The 22,397-nt window shown below is 36.3% G+C and overlaps 4 protein-coding genes across 4 annotated transcripts in view; 3 read left to right on the forward strand and 1 right to left on the reverse strand.

The window, feature by feature from the left end:
• LOC131778847 (uncharacterized protein KIAA0930 homolog) lies at nt 1–8,022 on the forward strand. Its single transcript, XM_066171067.1, has 12 exons — nt 1–110; nt 1,739–1,893; nt 2,886–2,929; nt 3,265–3,325; nt 4,342–4,419; nt 4,573–4,601; nt 4,892–4,964; nt 5,058–5,123; nt 5,286–5,360; nt 5,711–5,889; nt 6,785–6,963; nt 7,322–8,022. The coding sequence occupies exons 1-12, from the start codon at nt 11–13 to the stop codon at nt 7,381–7,383; spliced, it is 1,101 nt and encodes a 366-aa protein (XP_066027164.1). The 5' UTR covers nt 1–10; the 3' UTR covers nt 7,384–8,022.
• A 3,971-nt stretch (nt 8,023–11,993) lies between these two features.
• On the reverse strand, nt 11,994–19,802 carry LOC131778845 (protein saal1). The gene is given in 13 exon segments (XM_066170962.1): nt 11,994–12,389; nt 12,888–12,983; nt 13,154–13,320; nt 13,442–13,604; nt 13,606–13,766; nt 14,664–14,831; nt 14,976–15,058; nt 15,787–15,916; nt 16,683–16,795; nt 17,242–17,301; nt 17,925–18,004; nt 18,996–19,079; nt 19,506–19,802. Coding segments are annotated over 13 exon segments (1,689 nt in total). The 5' UTR covers nt 19,782–19,802; the 3' UTR covers nt 11,994–12,281.
• Nucleotides 19,803–19,926: 124 nt separating this feature from the next.
• LOC131778846 (transcription initiation factor TFIID subunit 11) overlaps nt 19,927–22,397 on the forward strand; it is a 9,105-nt gene continuing 6,634 nt past the window's right edge. The window contains exons 1-2 of the mRNA XM_059095316.2: nt 19,927–20,177; nt 20,352–20,439. Of these exons, the coding sequence (XP_058951299.2) occupies nt 19,933–20,177; nt 20,352–20,439 (333 nt within the window). The 5' untranslated portion in view covers nt 19,927–19,932. The remainder of the gene's footprint in view (nt 20,178–20,351; nt 20,440–22,397) is intronic.
• Nucleotides 22,151–22,397, forward strand: part of LOC136282808 (uncharacterized) — a 1,204-nt gene continuing 957 nt past the window's right edge. Inside the window, exon 1 of the mRNA XM_066170736.1 lies at nt 22,151–22,397. This exon is cut by the window's right edge and continues 957 nt beyond it. Within this exon, the coding sequence (XP_066026833.1) occupies nt 22,161–22,397 (237 nt within the window). The 5' untranslated portion in view covers nt 22,151–22,160.

The following is a 22,397-nucleotide window of genomic DNA, read 5'->3' on the forward strand; positions in this document are numbered from 1 at the left end:
GAAAGTTAATATGGCGGCCGCCCACACTGCAGGTATCGATGGAATAACAAAAGTTTTGGAGAGTATATGTCGAGAAAGACGAAGAGAAAATCTTGATAAAGAAAGTGAAGGTAATTATAACACATGTAGATAAAAAATGGATATATTTTCGGTGATCTGACGTTTCAGTTTGACCCTAACCATAGTTGAAGCATGGATGACAATCAGATGATGAGTCAAATTACTTGTGGTTGTTTTTGGTATCCTATTTTAACTTTCACACAAATCAAGTGAAACACTGCAGAGAATGCTACGATTTAGCTGCAGACGCTGATCTCGCCAACAACTAGCCGAATATTTTGAGCTCGTACAATTTTACCCTTCAGGAGCTCGAGAAAGGTCAAGCTGTATGCAAGCTCGAATAAGGTTAATGTAACAAACTCTAGTACGGATTTTCCCCATTATTTAGAAAGAATCTGGACAGCTGTATCATGAAGTATGATGCTATTTTCTCTCTTGTCGAGTTTTACGTGTTTTTCTTCATAAAATCATTCAGATGTTTGTTCATTTCAGCTGTGTCAACACGTTTGATTTTCTGCTTAATTTATCCACCCTGTCCATTCTTAAACCCGACAGCATCCAGTTCTTGCATATGAATACAGAGGTGTCTGGTCAAGTTGCCCCCATAGCAAACTCGCCACCACCCCAGAGAGTCACTTCACCATCAGTGACAAATTGACTCAGACATTATGTGTAGTGTCTTAACCCTTTAAACCCCGAATGTGACTAGTATCTAATTTCTCCCAACATTATAACCCCTGCATCACACAGTAAGGTCATGAGAATAAAGGAAATGATCAGGAACTAAATTTTCTCTTGATTGATAAACAAATTCTCCTTGTTAACATCTTAGGAAATGTATAGAAAACAGTATGGAGAATATGCACACTGATGTTAGGGTGCAAAGAGTTATTTATGGAAGGTTAACTGTTAGAAGCAAGGAGAACAGCAAGCTTCAGTGTTACATAAAATGAATTAAAAGATGTAAAGATTATGATCAGTTTGCTAACGTTAAAACCCAAGCAAATTTCGCCATGTGATTTTTGCTGATGTTTATGAAACTCACAAGCTAAGATGTAGTATATTGGGAAACTAGGCATGAACAAATACAGTGAAAGTATACAGAAAAGGGCTTGGTGTCCTTTATTTGTAAAGCAGAACAAATACAAACATGACCTTTGACATGAGTTCTGTTCCTATGAATGCAATTCAAAACCAAATCTGATTAAACTTACATTACATGAAAGCTTACATCTTGTATTTTATTAATTTTTGGTTTTAACCCTTTACACCCTAAAATTAGTATGCATATTCTCTATACTGTTCTCTAAACATTTCCTAAGATGCCAACATGGAGAATTTGTCTAACAATCATGAGCTTCTTTAGTGAGTGATCAGCTCCTGTATTCTCCTGAACTCAATGTTTGATTCAAGAGTGATATGGTAAGGAGAAATTAGATGCCAGTCACTGTTAGGGTTAAAGGGTTAATGATGCAAAATTAAAAGTGCACTCAAAAAAGGTGAAATCTAGAGAAGGAGCCTTAAATGTTAATGGTCAACAACTCAATTTGACAAGTTGAAATTGGTTTTTATCCTTGCAAATATCTTATTTGTTAAGTTACTTAATATGAAATTATGTTGAATGAAAACTTAGATTGCCCATTTTGTAAGAATATGTTTCTTTTCTTGTTTTATACAGAGGGTTTCATTGTCTTGGCTATTGAGTCGTTTTGGACAAGACTATTCTCGCAGTATTTTGTTTGCTCTGAAGATGAAACAAGAGATGACCTTCTTTTCTATGTGAGAGGGAAAAGTTCAAGTAAAGATGGAAAAGTTGATAAAGATCATCAGGAGGTCAGGAGTGGTAGTTGTTATTAGAAAGAAAGTGGATATAATGCTGTAGTGCAAAATCAGGGTCACATATTTGACCCTTTAACTCCCATGAGTGACCAAGACAGAATTTCTCCTTACAATATCAGTACAATATCAAACAGATAAGTAATGAGAATAAAGAAAAATATCAATTTGGGAATAATTAGTTGATTTAATACTAAATTCTTTGAACTAACATCGTAAGAATTGAATGGCTGGTAGTAAGGAGAATTACTAGTTTGATCTAGGAGTTAAAGGGTTAAGGGTGTGGAAGTTCTAACTTCCATATAATTGCAGGAATAGCTCATATTATCAAAAGGGAGGTCATTGTGGTAAGATTGTGCCCAGCCCCATTCTTCATTATGCATAAAGTTCTTGGATGAAGAAAACAGTGGGGAAAACCATAGATTGCCTTTGGGACTACAGCTTTGTTTTACAGTAGTATGGGGCTGTGCAGAAATCTTAACACCATTCTCCTAAGTAAGCAACAGAAAGAAACACAGAGCATGTTTATTGAATTGAAGAACAAAGACTTTTGTAAAATATTGCCAGCAATGGTCAAGGAGGCTGTTATGGCAGAATTTAACAGTCATCAAGTTATAATGGTCATAGAGAGAGGATAGTTTTGTGCATTCAAAGGGATGCAACTGAGACTAAATTTGTGCATCTTTTGTAAATTTTGAGGACATGATGAATCACTGCTGTAAGAAAGTATTTGGTGGTGATGTGAACTTTTAGTTTGTTCCATTGTCAATGTTGTATTTAGTTGGGTTTTTATTATACTCTTGTGCAATGTTGGGGTCATGCATTTATTATTTCACTATTTATAAGAAATCTATTCACTTTGAAAGTTTACCTGAATTTTGAAGGGTTTCTTGGTTGCAGAAATATATTTTTGTTCCAGAATTGTAGAATCTTCTATAAATTGTTAATTTGATACTAACCATGCATTTTTCTTTTGCATTATTCCACAGTCAAAAATAGCTGTGTTCAGAAAAGACTCAAAAGTTCTTCCAAGGTTTGTTTCTAGAATTTGGCTGATATAAACAGTTTGTTCATATGGTATGATTTTGTTTCTGATTTCATTATGTCTACTGTTAACCTTAAACATTCACAAGTGGCCAAGAGAATTTCTCCTCACAATATATCAACTATGGGATCATTAGATAGTTGATCCAATGCTGAATTCTACAAACTAACTTTAAAAGAATGGTTTGGCAGACAGTAAGGAGAATTACTAATAAATGAGATCTTGAGAGGGAAAGGGTTGTTAGTACATTGATTGCCATGAGATGCATGAAATTCCATATGTTTTTAGGAGTAAACCTTTGATACCTTCTTTACTGTTAACAGCTTGGGCGACCCAGGAATTGACTGGGAAGAATCTGTTTATCTCAACCTGATTCTGCATCAAGTAAGAAATAAAATGTTTTTTGAATTTTGAAATTTACTTCGTTTGCATTATCATCTGAGCTTGCTTATGTGTAAGGTACAGTGCCTTAGAAGTGAAAAAACATGGTTATCATTGTTTTTAAATCAATGGACCAGGTTAAGAGGTACAGTGCTCTTTACCTCTTGAACAAGCACAATGACCTATAACTTTTATTGCTTAATTTCTGTGTATGAATTATCCCCTATATATCGAAGAAATTTTAAAACAAATTCATTTAAGGGAAAAAAGGGTATTGCTAAAAGTGTGCACAAAGCCCTTTACTCAAGGATGCAAATTAAGATCTTGAAAGCAATGAGGTGAGGAACGTTTTGAGTCAATGTCGTTTGAAATTGTGTAATTTTTCCTTGAGACTTTCTCCCTAAGATATCAAGTTTTTTCAAGTGTTACCTAAAAAACACTTGCTTCCAGCCAACATAAAAATGTACTGTGAAACAATGAAATGGCGTGTGTGATAAGTACTAGCAAAGGCTCTAATGGGGCAAGTTTGGCCCATCATATCTCTTAAACAAGTCAGGTGACTTATCTTTTTCATAATTGTATATTTCAAAACAGGCATTGGTAGAACATTTAAAGAAAGTTACAAAAAAAAAATTGTGCAATAACTTTTTTTTCTGAGGAATCAAGCTTAAGATTGAGGTAATGTCAGTAATCCAAGCTGCCACCATTTTGGCTGAATTCAAAGTGAGATAAACATTTTCCAATTTTCAGTTGCCACTGAATATATTGTTATGCTTAATACAGAACCCTAAGACCCATGTGAATGGGATTAAGTGGGGATTGGAGGTTAAAAAATTTCCAAAATTCACCTTCTTGAGGGATAATGAATACCAACGGTTTTCTTTCTGGTATATTATTGACTTGAAGAATAATTACACTGTTAGTATTGACTACTTTGTTTTCCTTGAAACACTTGAAATAAAAATTTGTTTGGTATGCTTATGATGTGCCATTACATTTGGTGTTTATTTTTTGTGCAGTTTGAATACACACTGACCTGTGCAATATGTACAAAGCCTCAAGAGAAAGAAATGAGAGTACTCAGTAGAATATCACAGGTCAGTAAAACTCCAAAACAGAATCAACATCTATTTTTATACTTGCAAATTTCTTTATTTGACATGAAGATCAAAAAGTTTGCCACAGATTTTGTTGCAACTCAATAATGTCCCTAAAAGACTGAATATTGTTTCTGTAATTTAAATCCACAGAAGGTATATGCTTCACCGAATCGAAGGAGGTGAGTTACTTCAGTCCATTTAAACTTTGAGATTGGAGAGAAGCACAGGGAAACCAATTGAGAGAAGTCCTTTAAAAAAAATGGGATAGTGCAATAAGAAGTGGTAGACTTTTTAGAGCAAAATTTAGGGCAAGTGTTGTATGGCAGTTGTCATTGTCTCTAGTTTTGAATTATTTACAGACTGAACTTAAAATGATCAACATTAATTTTATAAAGACTTTGAGAGTCCTTTTGATTCTCATACAATTCTGATGTCTGTAAAGTGTGACACCTCTTTTTCTTGAATTCAGAATGGATTCAAAAGGAAGTTCTGCTGAAATTTCATACCCTAACATATTTTTTATTCTGGACAATTTTGAAGAGGTAAATAACAATCTTGGTTACTTTATATCTGGCTCGACCATTAAAAATGCCATCTACCATGACAATACTGAAAATTTTGTTGTTTTGTGATAGACATTCCGAGACTTTGCACTACAAGAAAATGAGATGGTTTGTGTGGAATTGGTTGCTAAAGATAAGGTATTGCTTTTGAAATCAACATTCAAACAATTGGTTTACAAATGAAGATGTAAAAATCACTCTTGGCCTTATTCAACTTTAACACACTAAAAGTGGCTAGAGAGAGTCCTTACATTCTGTCACAAACACTTGAATCAGATTTCTTTATTAATTTGTTTCCAGACTGAATCAGTGGAAGGAGTTATCTTCCTAGGATCAATAAGATATGAATCACTCAAAAAAGTTTATGATGGGCGAGTAAGTATACAGCACAGTAATTATTTTATATATTTCATACCCTTTTTAAAACCCTTTACACTACATTAGTATGCATATTCTCCATACTGTTCTCCATACATTTACCAAGGTACTGACAAGCAGAATTTGTGGAACAATCAAGAGTTTCTTTAGTCAGTGATCATTTTCCTTTTTCTGGTGTCCTTTATGTGTAATTCACTGGGGTATATTGTAAAGAGAAATTACATGCCAATCACTCTCAAGGGTCAAAGGGTTTAATGATTTGTTACACCCTAAAAACCCTTGAGAAAGACAAGACAAGACAAGACCATGGTTTAATCATTATGACCTGTGTTGTGTCTTTGACCCAGGCTAGTGTAGCCAGTAAGGTTGCTCGCAAAGTTTCAATGGGTTGGTGGAAAGGTCCAGCTAACGTAGAGTTCATCAAAATGAAAGGTCCAGGTGGAAAAGGCCATGCAGAGATGGCAATTACACAACACAGAGGACTGGAGGAGAGAAGTGGTTTAGAGGACTCTGAAAATAGTGAATGGTATGTTACAGTGTAGATAAACCCTTTCCCTCCTAAGATCTTACTTTCAAATGTCTGTTGTGCATTTTCTATAATTTAACTTGGAGAATCTGTTCTTAACCCTTTAACTCCCGGAAGTGATCAACAAAAAACTTCTCCCTATAATATCCTTACATTATCCAGCAAATAGGTGATGCGAAGATTCAAACTTATCAGTTAGAAGTTGTTATCTTGATCTAACACCAAGTTCTCATTACTAATTTACAAGGAAATATGTAGCAGCTTGAGGGGAGAATTAACAATTTGATCTTGGGAGTTAAAGGGCTAATTCAAGCACAACTCCCAACATTGATGTTGTTCTTTCTTCTCAGCACCTTTCTGCTTGACATTGTATTGTTACTGTAAGGAGAAATTATTTGTTGGTCACCATAGGGAGTCAAAGGGTGAATGCTTACAAGTATAGTGGTCCATTTGGTTGGAGAGAAATATGGAATGGGATGCTTCTCTATCACTGTTATAATTTCAAAAAAAAAAAAGAAAGAAAGAATGAATGGTGATGAAATCTTCATAGCTTGTTACAGGAGAACCAAACAAAGAATGACAACTTTCTGGCTCTAGCTGTTCGAAGGGTGAATAACTCTATCCACTAGATAAATATCTATCTGTTGGATGGCGCAGTATGTTTTTTAAGACTTATCCACTGGATAGTGATTTATCTGTTGGATAGCAGTATCTGCCCATTGAACAACAGGGCCCTGACTGTTAGATTTAATCACCAAATTTTTTTTTATGCTTACCATTGCAACCAAAAGGTCACAGGTTGGAGAGTTTAAAGTTTTCAATATTGGAGAAGTTAATATTTTGATTTTGAAATATTCATGATAAGTCTAATTCGTGTTTGTTTCTTTGTCCTTAGGAGAACATGTGCTGAGTGTGGCAATACTACTTTTTCCTCTTCAACTTTTTCCTCTTCGACAAACCACCAAGTGCAAGTTCAAGATGAAAAATGCTACAATTGTGGTGTAGAGTCCAGATGGACAACAGATCTCGATGGTGCAAAATACAGTGATACAAGTCAAGACAAAAAGAAAAAAGGTTTAGTGTAGTTGTTGAATCAGAAATACTGTTTTTTGTTGCAAGATGTAGGTAGTTTTGTTGTGTAGATACTAAATTAAGTGAAAAAAGTGAAATAAGAACAAATAAATCCGAATAATTAGGTTCTAAGGTAAACTTTTCTTTCAATAGTCATCTCCCTAAATTTCTATTCTTTGTTAGTACTAGTCTGAAAGGTTTTTTTTTTTCCATTTTCTCGTCACTGCACTGCATTATGCAGAGTGTTGCCAAATATGACAGAGGCTTTTAAATTATGTAAAGCACTGATTATAAATTTTGGCATGAGTAACCAAGCTGTTCAATCCTGACAAGTTTGATTTTTTTCTTTGTTGCCTAGCAGGTCTATTGTCATCATCTCAGCAATGGGTGAAACTCAAGTATGGTCTGATGTATAGTATATAATGTGTTAAAGTTCTGGTAATCTTAGACAATGGTTATGTGCCCTTAAAAATAATGTGTCAGTGGAAAACAGTCACTGGAACACTACAGGGTTGTCAAAACTATTGAACAGCCAGTGACAATGACCACCTTCGTTATTTCATTGTGTTCTTGGGCAAAACACTTAACTTCCATTGTGTCTCTCTCCACCCTGGAGTATAAATGGATACACACAAATTGTCAAGGAAGCCTGATGAAGTATTAGGGATAACCTTGCAATAAACTGGCATCCCATCTGGAGGAGTAGTAATATCCCAAGTCACTTCATGCTATGGAAACCACCATAATAAGCTTCAACTGGACAGGCTCTATAGGCTTGTATAGATTTTACCCAGCCTTATTTCACTCTATCTTCTCGTCATCCCTCTCCTCTTTACCTCCTAATTTTTATGTCTCTCACTTCTGCAAACCTTCCCACCCCCCACCCCCCTTTTCTCCCAGTTTTTTTTTTTATCCTCCTTTCACTCCAGCTATTGAGAATCTTTCATCATTGGTTTCCACTCTCCCCCTCTCCCAGGTTCCAGCCGCTGCTTTTTCTATTTCTACCATTGAACCCCAAGGGTTCTACTCCATTCAGACCTTAATATTGTACCAGGTAACCCTTTTTTTTTTTTTTTGCTCAGGAAAAAAATCCCTTAATGTGTTGCACGTCTCTGCATATTTAACATACGTGACACTACCATGGGAAATAAAATTATGAAAGGTCAGTTTTCTTGTATGCCAATAGAAGAGTTTCTAGTATGATAAAGCTTAAATAGTACATGATTGGTACTCCACTTATGATCTATTGCGAGGACAGAGGCATAGACTGACAGCACCATTACACCAACTTTTTGCTCTTTATCATGACAAAAAAAAACAACAAATAGATTTCCATGTTGTGGGTTGCATCTCTACATGAGTAGATCACAGAATGGCAATCCAAAATGTTGTAAGAACATCAATGGACGTACTCGGCTGCACCTGAGTTGCTGTGGTTCTTTACCATACTTTGACCGTAACTGATACTATAACTGAACAGCAATGTGCTAGTAGTAACATGAATTCTGTTTGTAATCAACCTGAAATATAGTTTCTAAGCCAGAGGCATTTCAATTGAGAACTTATTGATTTATAATAAATTTCGTTTTTAGTTTGGGCTGTTTTGGTTTTTTGTTTCTCTCATTGGTGACATTTTCTAATCTTATGTTGCAGATATTTTGGAAGTGAGGCAACCTCCTATATTATCTTAGTAATTAAATCAAATAAATCAGTCATAACGGTTTAATGTACAAATTCTAAATTATTTATCTACGTGCATTGCCAAATATAATCCACCCCTCGGTTGACCACAACAATCTCGTGCTGGCTTGAAGGCACCTTATGTTATAATTGTCAGACAATGCCTTCAAACCTTCCTTTTTCTAACAAGAGAAATCTGTATATGTCTTAATGGATTTATGTGAAAGAAATGGTTTGAGTCTCCCACATTGTCAGTAACCTTTTCACTCCCAAAATCTCATTCGTTTGACGTTAGTCCTGAGAATTTTGGTGGTGGAATCAACTAATAATCCCTTAAATTTATATTTTTCTTTCTCTCTTTTCTTGTTGTCTTTGATTTTGTGATTGATATTTGTCAATATTGGAAATTAAAGGGTTAAAGCCTCTGAAATGTGCACACATGTTTTGCAAGAGGTCCATGGCATTTTTGTTGGCAGCTTAAAATACATATTTGGTAATGCATCTATAACTTCCTAGGTTGCATGTTATCAAAAGGCACATTCAATCATATATAATTATGTATAGAAAGAAATCAATATTTTTTATATGGCTAGCAACCTTCTAATTACCATCTGCAGTGCAGCGTCGACTTTGTATTACCTCTATTTATAATATGCCTAGAATGCAAAACTGAAAATGCTGTATGTACACTTATTGATGTTAAGGCCTATTTACACGGCACGACTTTGTCGCATGCGACAAGCTTACGACAGCCTACGACATGACTTAAGAGTCGTAAGCGAGTTGTAGGTTTGATTACACGAAACAATTCGTGTAGTAAGCCGGTCGTAACCTTGTCGCATGCGACAAAGTCGTACCGTGTAAATAGGCCCTTAGAGAATCAGATTAGTGCAGCAGGAAGAACTGAAAGAGAACGCATTAGTGAAAACAGTTATGTTAACCCTTTATTCCCTAACGTATTGTTTTTCCCTTACTCTTCTCAATACATTCCCTTTGGTGCTGACATGGAGAATTTTTTAAACAATCCATGCTTCTTAGGTTGGCAACCATTTCTTATATTCTCGTGATCTTATTAAATGACTTAGCAGTATTTCTGTAAGGGGAAATCATATATTGGTTACTCTTAGGATTTGTAGTTTGACCGAGCTGGTGGTAGAAAAGTGATCATCACTGGCATAAGAAAGAAAAAAAAGTTTCAGGCATTCAATTAGTAATAGTACACAGCATGAAAGTAGTGGCAGAATGAGATAAACTATGAGATCACTACTGAGTGCCATTTACTGTTGTGTGAACTGATGGCCAGGAGCAAACTGGCATCAAAAAGGGAGAGACCAGCCTGTGTAATCACGCAAATAGCTTTGTTTTGGATAAGAGTAGGCCCGACACGGTAGATCATTTGTGAAGTGATTTATATTGTTGGCCAATTCTGGGAATTATAGGATTTGTAGCATCTAATTTTGGTACAAGGTTAACCCTTTAATTCCCATGATGTGACCAAGACAGAATTTCTCCTTACAATATCAATCAGACAGATGATGAGAATGAAGAAAAATATAAGTTTTGAGGATTTTTTAGTTGATCCAGTACCAAATTCTCAGAACTAGCATCGAAAGAATTGTATGGCAGACAGTAAGGAGAATCACCAATGAGATCATGGCCATTGAAGGGTTAAATTATCTCCCTCAAAAGTGCTTGTCAGCAGAATGATAGGCAACCAATCCCCCTCTTTCTAATGTCATTGGAGCATAAAATCCAATAATGAATAATTTGTTCCTGTAGTTATTCACGACACATTAATTGGTTATGTTTAAGTTGTGTATCAGATGCAGACATTTTTAGGTCTTACAATGTCTTATCACGGCCAGTAACATTACCTCAGATTAAGATTGTACCATAGAACTACTCTAGATATCATAAGCAATGAAAAGTTGTATGAAACAATGACCAAATAAAGCAGTGTATTGCTTCAGAGGTTTCCACGTTTATTTCAACACATTGATCACAAATAGTGACTGGACCCTGGTGCAACTGGGCAGGATCTCGATCCAATCCCAATCTTATGGGGAGCAGAAGGGGGAGGGGGGCAAATCTAGTCCTGTAGTTTTGATAAAGGAGAGTCAATCAGTGCTTTAACCTTCAACTTCTAGTTTTAAGTGGCATGAGCCAAAGCCAGCAGATAATAGCAATCATTTCATTTTACAGAGCTGATTAACAGAGAAATAATTCACCCATATCTGGAAATCAACTGGTTCTAATAATACACTTTATTTACAAAAATATGTCACTGAAATAAATTATACACTTGATAATCATGGGAAACTTGTAAGATGTATTAATAAATTGTGTAAGGACTGCACACAAGAGTTTCATGCTTATTTACAGTGCATCAACTGTCCACCAGTGTTCCCTTCTTTTCCATGTGGAGAGCCCAGATTTTTAATCCTGTTTTATGTCTAATTTATATCTAAATTTGGTAATAATTCAAGACTATGTCTCACAGTTTGATGATTTTCAACCTTCTTACTTACTACACTTACTCCCTGTTTCATTAAAACTATAGGAAGACTTTTCACATCGATCACTCCTAAATGTGAGCGAGTTATTGCAGGCAGCAAAGCCACAAACTAACCCTTGAACTCCCATGAGTGACCAAGAAAAATTTCTCCTTACAATATTTTTATAATATCAACCAGATAAGTGATGAGAATAAAGAAAAATATCAATTTGTTAATAATTAGTCAATCCAATACTAAATTCTCTGAACTAACATAAGAATTGTATGGTTGGCAGTAAGGAGAATTACAAATTTGATCTGGGAGTTAAAGGGTTGAGAGGCAAGAAAAATGGTGAAGGGCCTTCTTAATCCTTTCAACAATATTCCTCCTTTCCCTCTACAAAATGGACCTTAAAAACAGGAGACAAAGTAAAAGAAAATAAGTCAGGTCATCAAAGTAATACAATCAAATCCTCACAAGGCAGAAACCCACGAAAGTCCCTTCAACCACATTCACTTAGTGCAGCATGTCCTGCCACTAAAACAAAAGTGGATTAACTTTAATTTGTGTCTGTGTATGCTCAATGGTGCCATGCACTGAGTACAGGTTCATTTTGCAGTAAATATGGAAGGAAATTTGGGATTATTGGTAAGGTACTGTTTTTTTTTTTTTGATACAGATTGTCTGCTTAACACAGGGTTCACTAAATTTCTCTGTCAAAGTAATATAATACTATACAATATTACAAACTAATTGTGATTTTAAAATGTCATTACCCCCTTATTTGGTGGCTAGTTGTGAGAAAGTATTTTAAAAATTCAAAACTTTGCTGAACAAGCAATGTATTTTCAGCTGCGCAATGGGAAACCCATTTCAAAGCTGCAATGAATATTTCTAATTTTTAGCCATCAGAGGTGGGAAATGTGAGCCCACAATTATTTTAACACAATACCTTGTCATCTCTCTGGTCAACCAAAGTGAAGGAAGACCATGATCTAATGTAATACTGGAAAGATTTTATCTTTATTGTCTTTTCTTTCAGATATGCTTCCTATTTAGTGATAATTACTAATAATACCTTGTGTAATAAAGACCCCTGGATAACTTTCCATGAGGAGAGTTGACTGTTTGCAAATGTTTTTGCTCTCAAAGCAGACATTGTCTCACCTTTTGTGTATAAAGTCTTTCTGACAGTTTCTTGTGTAGAGATGACAATTCAGATGTGCTGAGTGTGGACTCCACCAACTCACACACCTTGAGTAAAAATCAGTACAATACATCAAAAAGTAGTCACTATGAGGCTTTACTTACATATTATATTACACTTAAACCCTTTAACTCCCAAGATCTCATTAGTAATTCTCCTTACTGTCTGCTATACAGTTTCTTGTGATGCTAGTTTGGAGAATTTGGTATTGGATCAACTTATTATCCCCTAACTGATATTTTCTTTATTCTCATCACTTGCCTTGCTTGATATTGTATTGATATTGTGAGGAGAAATTCTGTCTTGGTCACTCATGGGAGCTAAAGGGTTAATAACGAGAAATCATTAAGTATCTGTCCCTCTAACATATCAACACTTTGCCTTCCAACAGTAACCAAAGCCATATTTCTCCATACAGTTCCAATACAGTTATGGGCAGAAGGGTGTTGAGAAAAAGAAAACCAAGAAATTATTGGATGCTATCTGATTCATAGGATTAATTCAAACTTGGCCATAAAATTTGTAAACATATTTGCTGAACCAACCAGTGTGTTGTAGACTGTAATCCTGCTTGCATAATGAACTATCTTCTGGAGAAGAGTTTCATGAGGTGCTAACATGCTTGAAACACATTGTGGAGCCTGAAGGAAAAGTGATATGACAATGTTAGTGGATCAAGAGCAAACACTAAGAGCTTACTGGTTATGGAAGAAACACTTAGATGAGGCTAGTTCCAGAGGTCTATGCCCATGCTTGTGAATATTATGAAACACCATGATATGTTCTATGTGTTCCTTTAGATAGTCCTTACCTTAGCAGATTCAGAAATGACATCTTTTAAGAAGCTAGTAGCCACTGTGAAGTATTGATGGTGGACATCAGTAATATTGACTTGATCACTAATTCCATCATTTTGATCTTTCATTGTTTCTTGGGAAGAACTGGGTGCTTCATCTGTTGTTTTACTCATGTTAGTTTCTGAAAACAGGATTTAAAGTGAAGTTAAGGATGCACCCAGGTCCTTTCCTCCATATAATTGTAGGAAAATTAAATTTTTAAAGGAAAGGCTAAAGAGACAGCAGGAAACCCTTTCTCTCACCTTCCACTTGATCCACAAGGCTACCTTCATGATTGTCTGCTTGATGATCACTTTTTTGTACATTTTCATTTAACTCTGCATTTTCTCCATATGCCACATGTGCTTTGTCTGTTAAAGGTTCTGAATCAGCATCTGTAGCCTTGATTTTTTCTGCATTGTTTTTTTTCATTTTCTTCAGTACTTTCTTCTTTGCTAAAACTTCTTTCAAACTTGTTTTCCATGGTTTCTGTGAAAGAAAGCCTGTTCAAACTGCTCTTGCTTCTTTTGCGATGTATCTTGCAGGAATATCCTAGAAGACCCAGAAGTACCTTCATAATTCTTGGATCTGAAAAACAAACACATCATGATAATCACACAAAAAGATTGAAGTAACAAAAACTTCTTTCCATGCACGCCATAAAAAGTAAGTCCAGCATTCTTCTGCAATATTACACTGCTGCTTGTTTACAGATTCTTGGCTGGGTATCCAACTTTTCCGTACTCACAGTCATTCCTTATTCAAATTTAGTTGATTTGCATCCAGTTTGAGTCAGTTCATACTGGAACCTCAGGTCGATTCATACCTGTCCCAGTATTTAGACGTCCCTTATTGAATACACTAAGTTATTAGTGTAAAGTGAGAAAGATACAAACAAAATTCTGTTGTGTATACTTTTGACCTTCTTACAAAAATGACTAAATTATTGCCTAGCCCAAGTAAGCAGGGTTAAAGTGATATCTTGAATAGAACAGTCTATTGTTTATACTTGTAACAGCTAGTGTAAGTGTGATTTTTTTTCTCCCTTTGGTGGTCTCATATCAAAAATGGACCCCACGTAAACAAACTTACTTAATTAACCCAGGTTACATTGCTATTAAAAATCAGAAACCAACCTTCCTTTAAACACCAATGAAAAACACTTTATTGATTAGCAGGTTACAAAACAACCCAACTGGCTGGGTACCAATCAACCTTGACAAGCTGGATACAAAACAACTGGATACAAAACAACCAGTGACCCTTAACTGAACAGAATTTACTTAGCATAAAACCCCTTTAACTCTCAGAAGTGATTGTCATGTAACTTCTCCCAAACAGGTAGTGAGAACACTCAAACTTATCCTGTAGACGTTGCTACCTTGATCTAACATCAGAGTCTCGTGACTACTTTATAAGGAAACATATAGCAGCTAGAGGGTAGAATTAACAACCAGATCTTGGAATTAAAGGGTTGAATGTTACCTTTTTCCATGGCCGTCAGCACAGTAATGGGATCTGCCACAAGGATAACATTCAACACTGAGAAGGATTCAGTAAGTGACACTTCACGACCAACAACGATGCCTCCTTCATCGTGCCCACACTCAGCAATAAAATGGCACAGAAGTGGAACAACAGACACACAACTCACTGAAAAGAAGTAAATCATTTGATAGTGGTAATGACTAATGGAGTACATTTCAATTGCCTGTCATCATTCTAAAGGATTTAGTATAATCTAATGATAATTATATAACATTTTGCATTGGAATGTTGGATATGACTATTACCCACCTAACCCCTGGACACCTTGTTCTACAGTGGATACCATTTGAAGAATGTGAAGAAGTGTCTCTACTATATGGAGCTGTTCAGATCTGTGAAAGGTAGACATGCAAAGAATCAAAACAAAAGTAATTTCACAATTGACACAGTGTAAGGTTACAGAAAATAACCTGTAATCACACCCATACTATACTCTGGAAACTCACTGGAAATTCTGCTAGAAAAGGGAATAAGGTCACCAAGGTGTCTTTTAACCCTTTGACTCCTGAGAGTGATACACATCTAATTCCTACCAACAGTATCACTGCTAACTCAAACATAAAACTCATGAGAATAAATGAAATAATCGTGAAGTCAAGAAACTCTTGTTTGTCAGACAAATTCTCCTTGTCAGCACTTTAGAATATGTATAAAGAACAATATGGAGAAAGTGCATACTGATGTTTGGGTGTTAAGGTATGTTGAAAGGTCTCAAAAGCATTCATTAACTATTTTTGAAAGGGCTTGAGGGAGAAATGAATCAAACCTAAAATTCTGTCATGTAGGGAGCCCTGTATGTAGGATACAATTTTTAACATTTAAATTTACCTTTTGGTGCAAAAGAGGATTCAGATAGATGCAGGATGTGGGAAAGAAATCTAACATTGGAAAAAAGTTTTCATAGGATTTAAAACAATCCCTTGGGATGTATAGGAGATATGTATTGCAACATAAGAAATCCTGAGGTGCTTCTGGCACCAAAGACTTTCAGAATGCTATAGTTAGAAAAAATTTGATGAGCCAGGAAAATTAAAAAGACTGACATGATAAAAATTATGACCTCATATGCATCTGTTTCATGGCTTCACAAACAGCAGTAACCAAGGGTAAGTCCGCCCAGGCTCGCAACATTTCATCATTTGTATCCAAAACCTTATCTACCACTTGGGAGCAGTTAGTGAGAAGATCCACTGCAAAGCAAAATAAAATAACAGCAAGAAATAAATGCTGAGTATTTCCTAGGAACACCCTCTAAACTTCTAAAATTCAGACTGCAAAAGAGTTAAAACATCTTTAACCCTTTTATTAATTCTCATAAGTGATCAAGATAGAATTTCCCCCATAACAATTTTCAATAAAATATCAAACACTCATGTGATGACAAAAATTTAAAAAAATATTTCAATTAGGGGATTTTTACTAAATTCTCTAATGCAATATCATAAGAGTCATAAGTTTGACAGTAAGGAGAATTGGGAGAGACAGGGTTAACTTCTTTCAGGAAAATGCCTGAGATAGGTGCATAATTTTCCTCAGTGTGCATAAAGATCTCCACAAGGATAAAAAAGCAAAAAAAGCCAGCCAGTTGAGGAAAAACAAAAAGCAGAGGTTGCTACCAAATCCCTGATGATTGCAGCAGCCCAATTTTTCATTTGTCTCTTATGTACTTGAAAGCTATACAGTTTGAAAAGAATTTGAACTAGTTTGATTTTTTTCTTTGTTTAAGGACCATGGTAATATACCTAGAACAAAGGGAGACACAAATCAAACTGGTTTAAAATTAGAGTGACTTTAAAATCAATTTAAACCATAACCTTTCCAAAGACCAAGACACTGAAACATGCAACTTTTTGCTCGTCCCAAGTGTATCCTCTAAGAAGGGCTTGATGTAGTATAGGTGATGTTGCATAGTTTTAGTGAGTCAGTCCCCTTCCGGTAACTCATAGTTGGACTCACCATTTAAAGAGTTCTCGAGGATGTACATAAAATTCTTGAAGACTGTTTCTGCCTCCAAAACTGCCATCCACTGTGATTCAACCTCATCATTACTCAAACAAACATGAATCAGTCTAAAAAAATTGAGAAAAATGGATGGTAAGTGTAAGAAAAAGTCTTTGAAATGAGTAAGAAGAAAAAAAGTGGTTTTTCGATATTTGGCTGAAAAAAAGAAGTAATTTCTAACTTTTTGCTGAGCCTCAATGGGAAAGGGAAAATGGTTAACCCTTTAACTTCGAGGAGCGACTGGTATCTATTTTCTCCTAACATCATCACTGCTGAATCTAACACAGAAGACATGAGAATTAGGGAAGTGATCATCAAAACAAAAAGCTCTTGATTGTTAAAAAAAAAAAACACACATTCTCCTTGTCAATGCCATATAGGACATGTATAGAGAACAGTATAAAGAATATACAAACTGATGTTAAGGTTTTAAAGGCTTAAATCCTTGCCACTTTGAACTAGACACAAAAACTCCCTCATAAAGGTTTTACAATATATTAATTCACCAGTGTACCTTGTAACCTCCACCAGGACTGGAGCATCTGGTTCATCAAGCAGAACTGTAACAATATCACTGCAAAATAAGTTCAAGGATTGATGGTGCAATAAATTCTTCACTTGTGTAGCTAGGCAATATCTATTGTCTATTTGTTTACATCTATTTGTTTCATAATATACCACAGATGACTTCAAAATGCAGTAAGAAAAAAAAAGAGGCACATGAAGTGCAGCCAAGTCTGTCAGATTTCCTTACCACATTTTGACATCTTCTGCAATCTATTACAGGACTGTGGTCTGGCAGAGCCCAGGTGCCTCACGCAACCAAGTTTTGTCTTAATGGGCGACTTGCATAATTTCATTTTTATAAAAGCATGTGAGAGCTGGGCACCCCAGATTCCCTAAATGATAACCTCTAGGCAGCCTTGTATTACTTTACAGACTCACAAACACATAGAAACTGTTTGTTTTATATGATAAAGTATCAGAATGTTGTTAATGATAATGATTCATATATGAACCAATGAAAATTCATGTAGGATTCAGTTGTACTGTACTGTACTGTAATCTAAATCAATACTATAACTTTTTTTTACAATAAATCAAAGGCCATTTTGGTACTATAAAAGAGAAATATTGCAGTAAGAATAATCAGAGATCTAAATAACAGTAAGTTTACAGATAAAACTGTTAACTTACACAAGATCTTTATTACTCAACATCTTCACACAAACACCATGACTGCAAGCCATGTTTGCCAGAATTCCGACACAAATTTCCTAAACACAACAAAGAATTAAAACAACCTGTCACTTATTCTTACCAAACAAATGAAAACCAAGTGGGGAACATTCGACAGGAATTTGTGATGTTCTGGTGATGCCAAGCTTTTCAGAAGTAATTTGGTAAATAAAATCCCATATTAGCATGCATGTATTACAAAGATCTAAAATCTTACAATGAGAGTTAATTTTAGTCATAACAGTACTTCATTACACTTTGTGAATCACAGTGTTTTCACTTCTTGATTCAACCTTGTAAAATAATAGTTGATCTTTGTAACTGCACAAGAACTAAATTTACATTATCTTGGTAGTAAAAATTCTTCACAATGCCAAAAAGGGATTTGAACACCTTTAACCCTTTCAACCCTTGGAGTGACCAGCATCTAATTTCTCCTAACAGTAACACTGAGAATAAAGGAAATGATTGTCAACCTTGGAAGCTTTGATTGTCCCCAGGAAGCTTTGATTGTTAAACAGATTCTCCCAGTCAGTGCCAAAAGAAATGTTTAGAGAAGAGTATCAAGAATACAGATACAGATGTTAGAGTGTAGTGGGTTTCCGACTTGAATCCAACACATCATGCCAAAGATACCAGGACTTATTGGACCTAAACAACCCCAAACAACCCATTATGGATATCATGAAGTGTGGTTCTGAGATATATTTTTTCTGTTCATAATCATGGGTGTAAAACATTACCAGAGGCCTTTAGTGTCACTAACTACTTACATATTAACCCTTTCACTTCCAAGATCTCATTAGCAAATTCTCCTAACTGCGTTCCGTACAATTCCTGTGATGTTAGTTCAGATAATCTGATGTTGGATCAACTAATAATCTCCAAATTTATATTTTTCTCTATTCCTATCACTTATCTGCTTGATGCTTTATCAATATTGTAGGGAGAAATTCTGTCTTGGTCACTCATGGGAGGAGGTTAAGATAAAAAAAAAAAAAAAAAAAAAAAAAGCATTCATTATCGTACTGTAACTCTTGGATTCTGTGACTTCAATACAGCATCTAAGAGGACTTCAGTAGTTTCCACTTCTTCCAAAAATGCTGCTACATCCTGCAAACAAAAGCACAGTTATGTTTAACTTCCCACCTCATCACCATCTCGATCCTCCAGTCTCCGTTCCCCCTTCTACCTTACTATTAGAATTGAGTATGCTATGAAACGTGATTGTCTATCCTGTCTTGTACTTTATTGAGTGCTCTTAGCTGGCGAAAAATTTATTTATATTGTCATAATTTCAGAATTTTTTAGGTGCCTAATGGTGACTTCGAAAATCTTTGAGATTGGTGCCCTAATAGTTGTTATCTGCTCTTCCGGACACAGCTTAGATACTTCCAGGTTTTCGCTGCTAAACGATAACCTTACCATACCCCGTAAGGTTTCTTCATGTCACGCATTCTCTCACTAACAAAAAAATCGCTACTCCGCGTATTTACTGCTCGAAAATCATTTGAGATCATTGCTTCTTTAGATTCTTACACCGTTCATTGACATATCCCATAGTTCACACAGCTCTTTTTCAAAATCATCGCTAAGCTCGTGTGATGCATTATCTTCTCCCTCGCGCGATGAAGCATGTTCGTCGTTTTGGCCCTCCTCGGAATCTTCAGTAGTGGACTGAAGAGATTGAACCAGCTTCATAAGAGTTCCTAGCACCCATTTCTTGCTAAATACTGTTTCACCGATGTTGTCGTATTGTATTAGCTCAATTTCCTCCGCGGATAAACGAGGAGGAGAAGGATTCCTATCTGCCATCTTACAGCCCGGTCTTACAGAATCTATTTTTGATCTATTTTTGATCTTCTAGCAAATCAAACTTCGGAACTCTCCGGAAGCGTTCGGCAGTTCCGACGTACAGCTGGTGTCCAGTCTCCCCCAGAATGCTTTTAGAAAGGAAATACCCAAAATGTCGGACGGATCGTCAGAAAGTGTTTTGAAACGAAAGCTGGACGAAGGTGAAACTCAAACGGCAAACGACACAGATCTAAGCTCGCCGCCAGCTAAAGTGCGAGTGACAGATAATAAAGCTAGAGAGACAGTTCAAACCAAACCAAATACTGTTGATGTTTCGCAAAATAGTGCTGGACCTTCAAACATTGCTTCAAGTCAGGCAATTGCAGAGGGCAGCGATGATGAACGAGAAAAAATGCAGTGAGTACCAATGCTTAGCTAAATTTGAAGGTGGAAATATAGTTTGGTTTGTAAATGTACCCGTGATCTTGAGGAATACGGCTTCTGTGGCCGATGCGACTTGAAATTTTTAACATCGACAAGAAATATTTACCTTTTTCAACAAGGGGATTTCGATTATTCCTTATTTGTCAGGTTGCTTGTGTCCTCCTTCTCAGAAGAACAACTGAACCGCTATGAAATGTACAGAAGGGCAGCATTTCCCAAGGCAGCAATTAAACGGGTGAGTTTAAGACACCTTTCTTCGTTTTACACATCAGCCATTGTGCAGGGCACAGATATTGAAAAATATCACTCTGTATGTTACAGTAACTGTAGCTTCTGTTCCCAACCATGGCATTCACTTGGTAATTCGGTATTATAAACTGAGTTGACGATGTAAATTGGCCACCATAAAGAGTTTCCAAGGTGACGTTTGAGCGTTTGCACCCCTTGTTGCTCTGATTAAGGGTTAATGCTCAAAACGTCAGCTTTGAAACTCTTTATAGTAGCCAATTTACATTATCAACCCAGTTGGTTTGTTAGCTCAGTTGGTAGAATGCTACACCGGCATCACAGAGGTCATGGGTTCAAATCCCTTACAGGCCTGAATTTTTTTTTCAGGCCTTATTTTCACTTCTGCACAAGCAGTGTTCATTACTGTGAAGATTGCCTTCATATTCACATCTTTATCTGCAGTTCAAATATCTGACTTTCATATATTTACAGTTGTTTATTATCAACTCAGTTAATTATACCAAATTACCTTGTTATACTCTCCCACTGATGCAGCACCACAGTTTCTTTAGAAGCATACCCCTGTTTTCTCATGGCATTCACTGCTTGAATTACTTGTGTGGGAGAAAATAATGATGTGTTTTGCTATTCCCCTTTCCCCCCTAAAAAGATGTTTTATTTTTACATCTGATTGGTTGACAAAGTGGCACAAGTTGGGTAAACCAACTGCAGAGTGGCACAAAACCAATGCAATCAGATTTCTTTTGAAACAATAAAAAGACACCCATATGGCTAGTTTTACTGTCTTATCTATCTTATTTAAGTAATATCCTTAGTTGTTTACTAATGTTAATGATGGGCGAACACGGTGAGCTTTGCTCTCGCTTTTTACATCTTCTGCTGCTATCATACTGGGTCTGGAACCGTGAAAGTGGGCTCAGTGTTTCTCTAAGTGGTTGCTCGTCTAGTCTTCGTTTTAAAATATCTCCTGGAAAGCAAGAATGGGGCGATTTATCAAGGAACATTTTTGGTTCTGATTGGAATAGTGCGTCGTTTTGCCTGGCCCTTGGGATTACAGATAACATGTTCTTATTCTTTCCACACTGGAATTCGACAATGCTCAAGGTGATGACCAGAATCAAGCGCTGTCATCACCCTTGTTTGTACTATTCTAATTGCAGTGCGGCATTCCGCTGTGTGATGATTTATGACATTGTTTTCAAACTGAACCCTGGTCCCAATGGTCCGTTAACCCGCAACCCAAACAATCTTATTACTGTGGAGCGGAGTGGAATGTCACTCAGTGACAACATGTCATTGAAAATATGCAGTTTGAATGCTAGATTGTTACGGAATAAATCAGCAGCCTTTGTTGAATTGGTGAATGATTTGAAAGCCGATTTGTTTACAATTTGTGAGACCTGGTTGTCCGTCAACGACTGTGCTGTACTTAATGAACTTACCCCGACGGGGTACAACACTCTTTATCACTGTCCACGATCTGGCAGAAGGGGTGGCGGAACTGCACTGCTTGTGAGGAAAGGTTTTGTCACTAGCAAAATATCTTGTATCGAGAAGTCATCTTTTGAGTTGTCAGAGTGGCTTGTTGATGTTAGATCTACTCGGCTACGCATTGTAATCATTCATAGGCCGCCTTCTTCACCTGCTCATCCAGTTTCAATCAGTACGTTCTTTGCAGAATTTTCTCACTACCTTGAATCTGTTGTTATGACCAATGAGCCGCTGGTCCTCTTGGGCGACTTTAACATACATGTTGACGTGCCTACGGATATGGATGCCATACAATTTAGAGATCTCTTGGATTCAATGGGCCTGCAACAACATGTAAAACAACCCACTCACACTCATGGTCACACCCTTGATTTACTTATCACCCGGCAGTCTGATGTCATAGTAGCGAAAGAACCAGAGATAGAGAGATATTTCTCAGATCATGCCGTTGTC

This window comes from Pocillopora verrucosa, chromosome 8, assembly GCF_036669915.1.
Source record: "Pocillopora verrucosa isolate sample1 chromosome 8, ASM3666991v2, whole genome shotgun sequence".
Classification (NCBI taxonomy): Eukaryota; Metazoa; Cnidaria; class Anthozoa; order Scleractinia; family Pocilloporidae; genus Pocillopora; species Pocillopora verrucosa.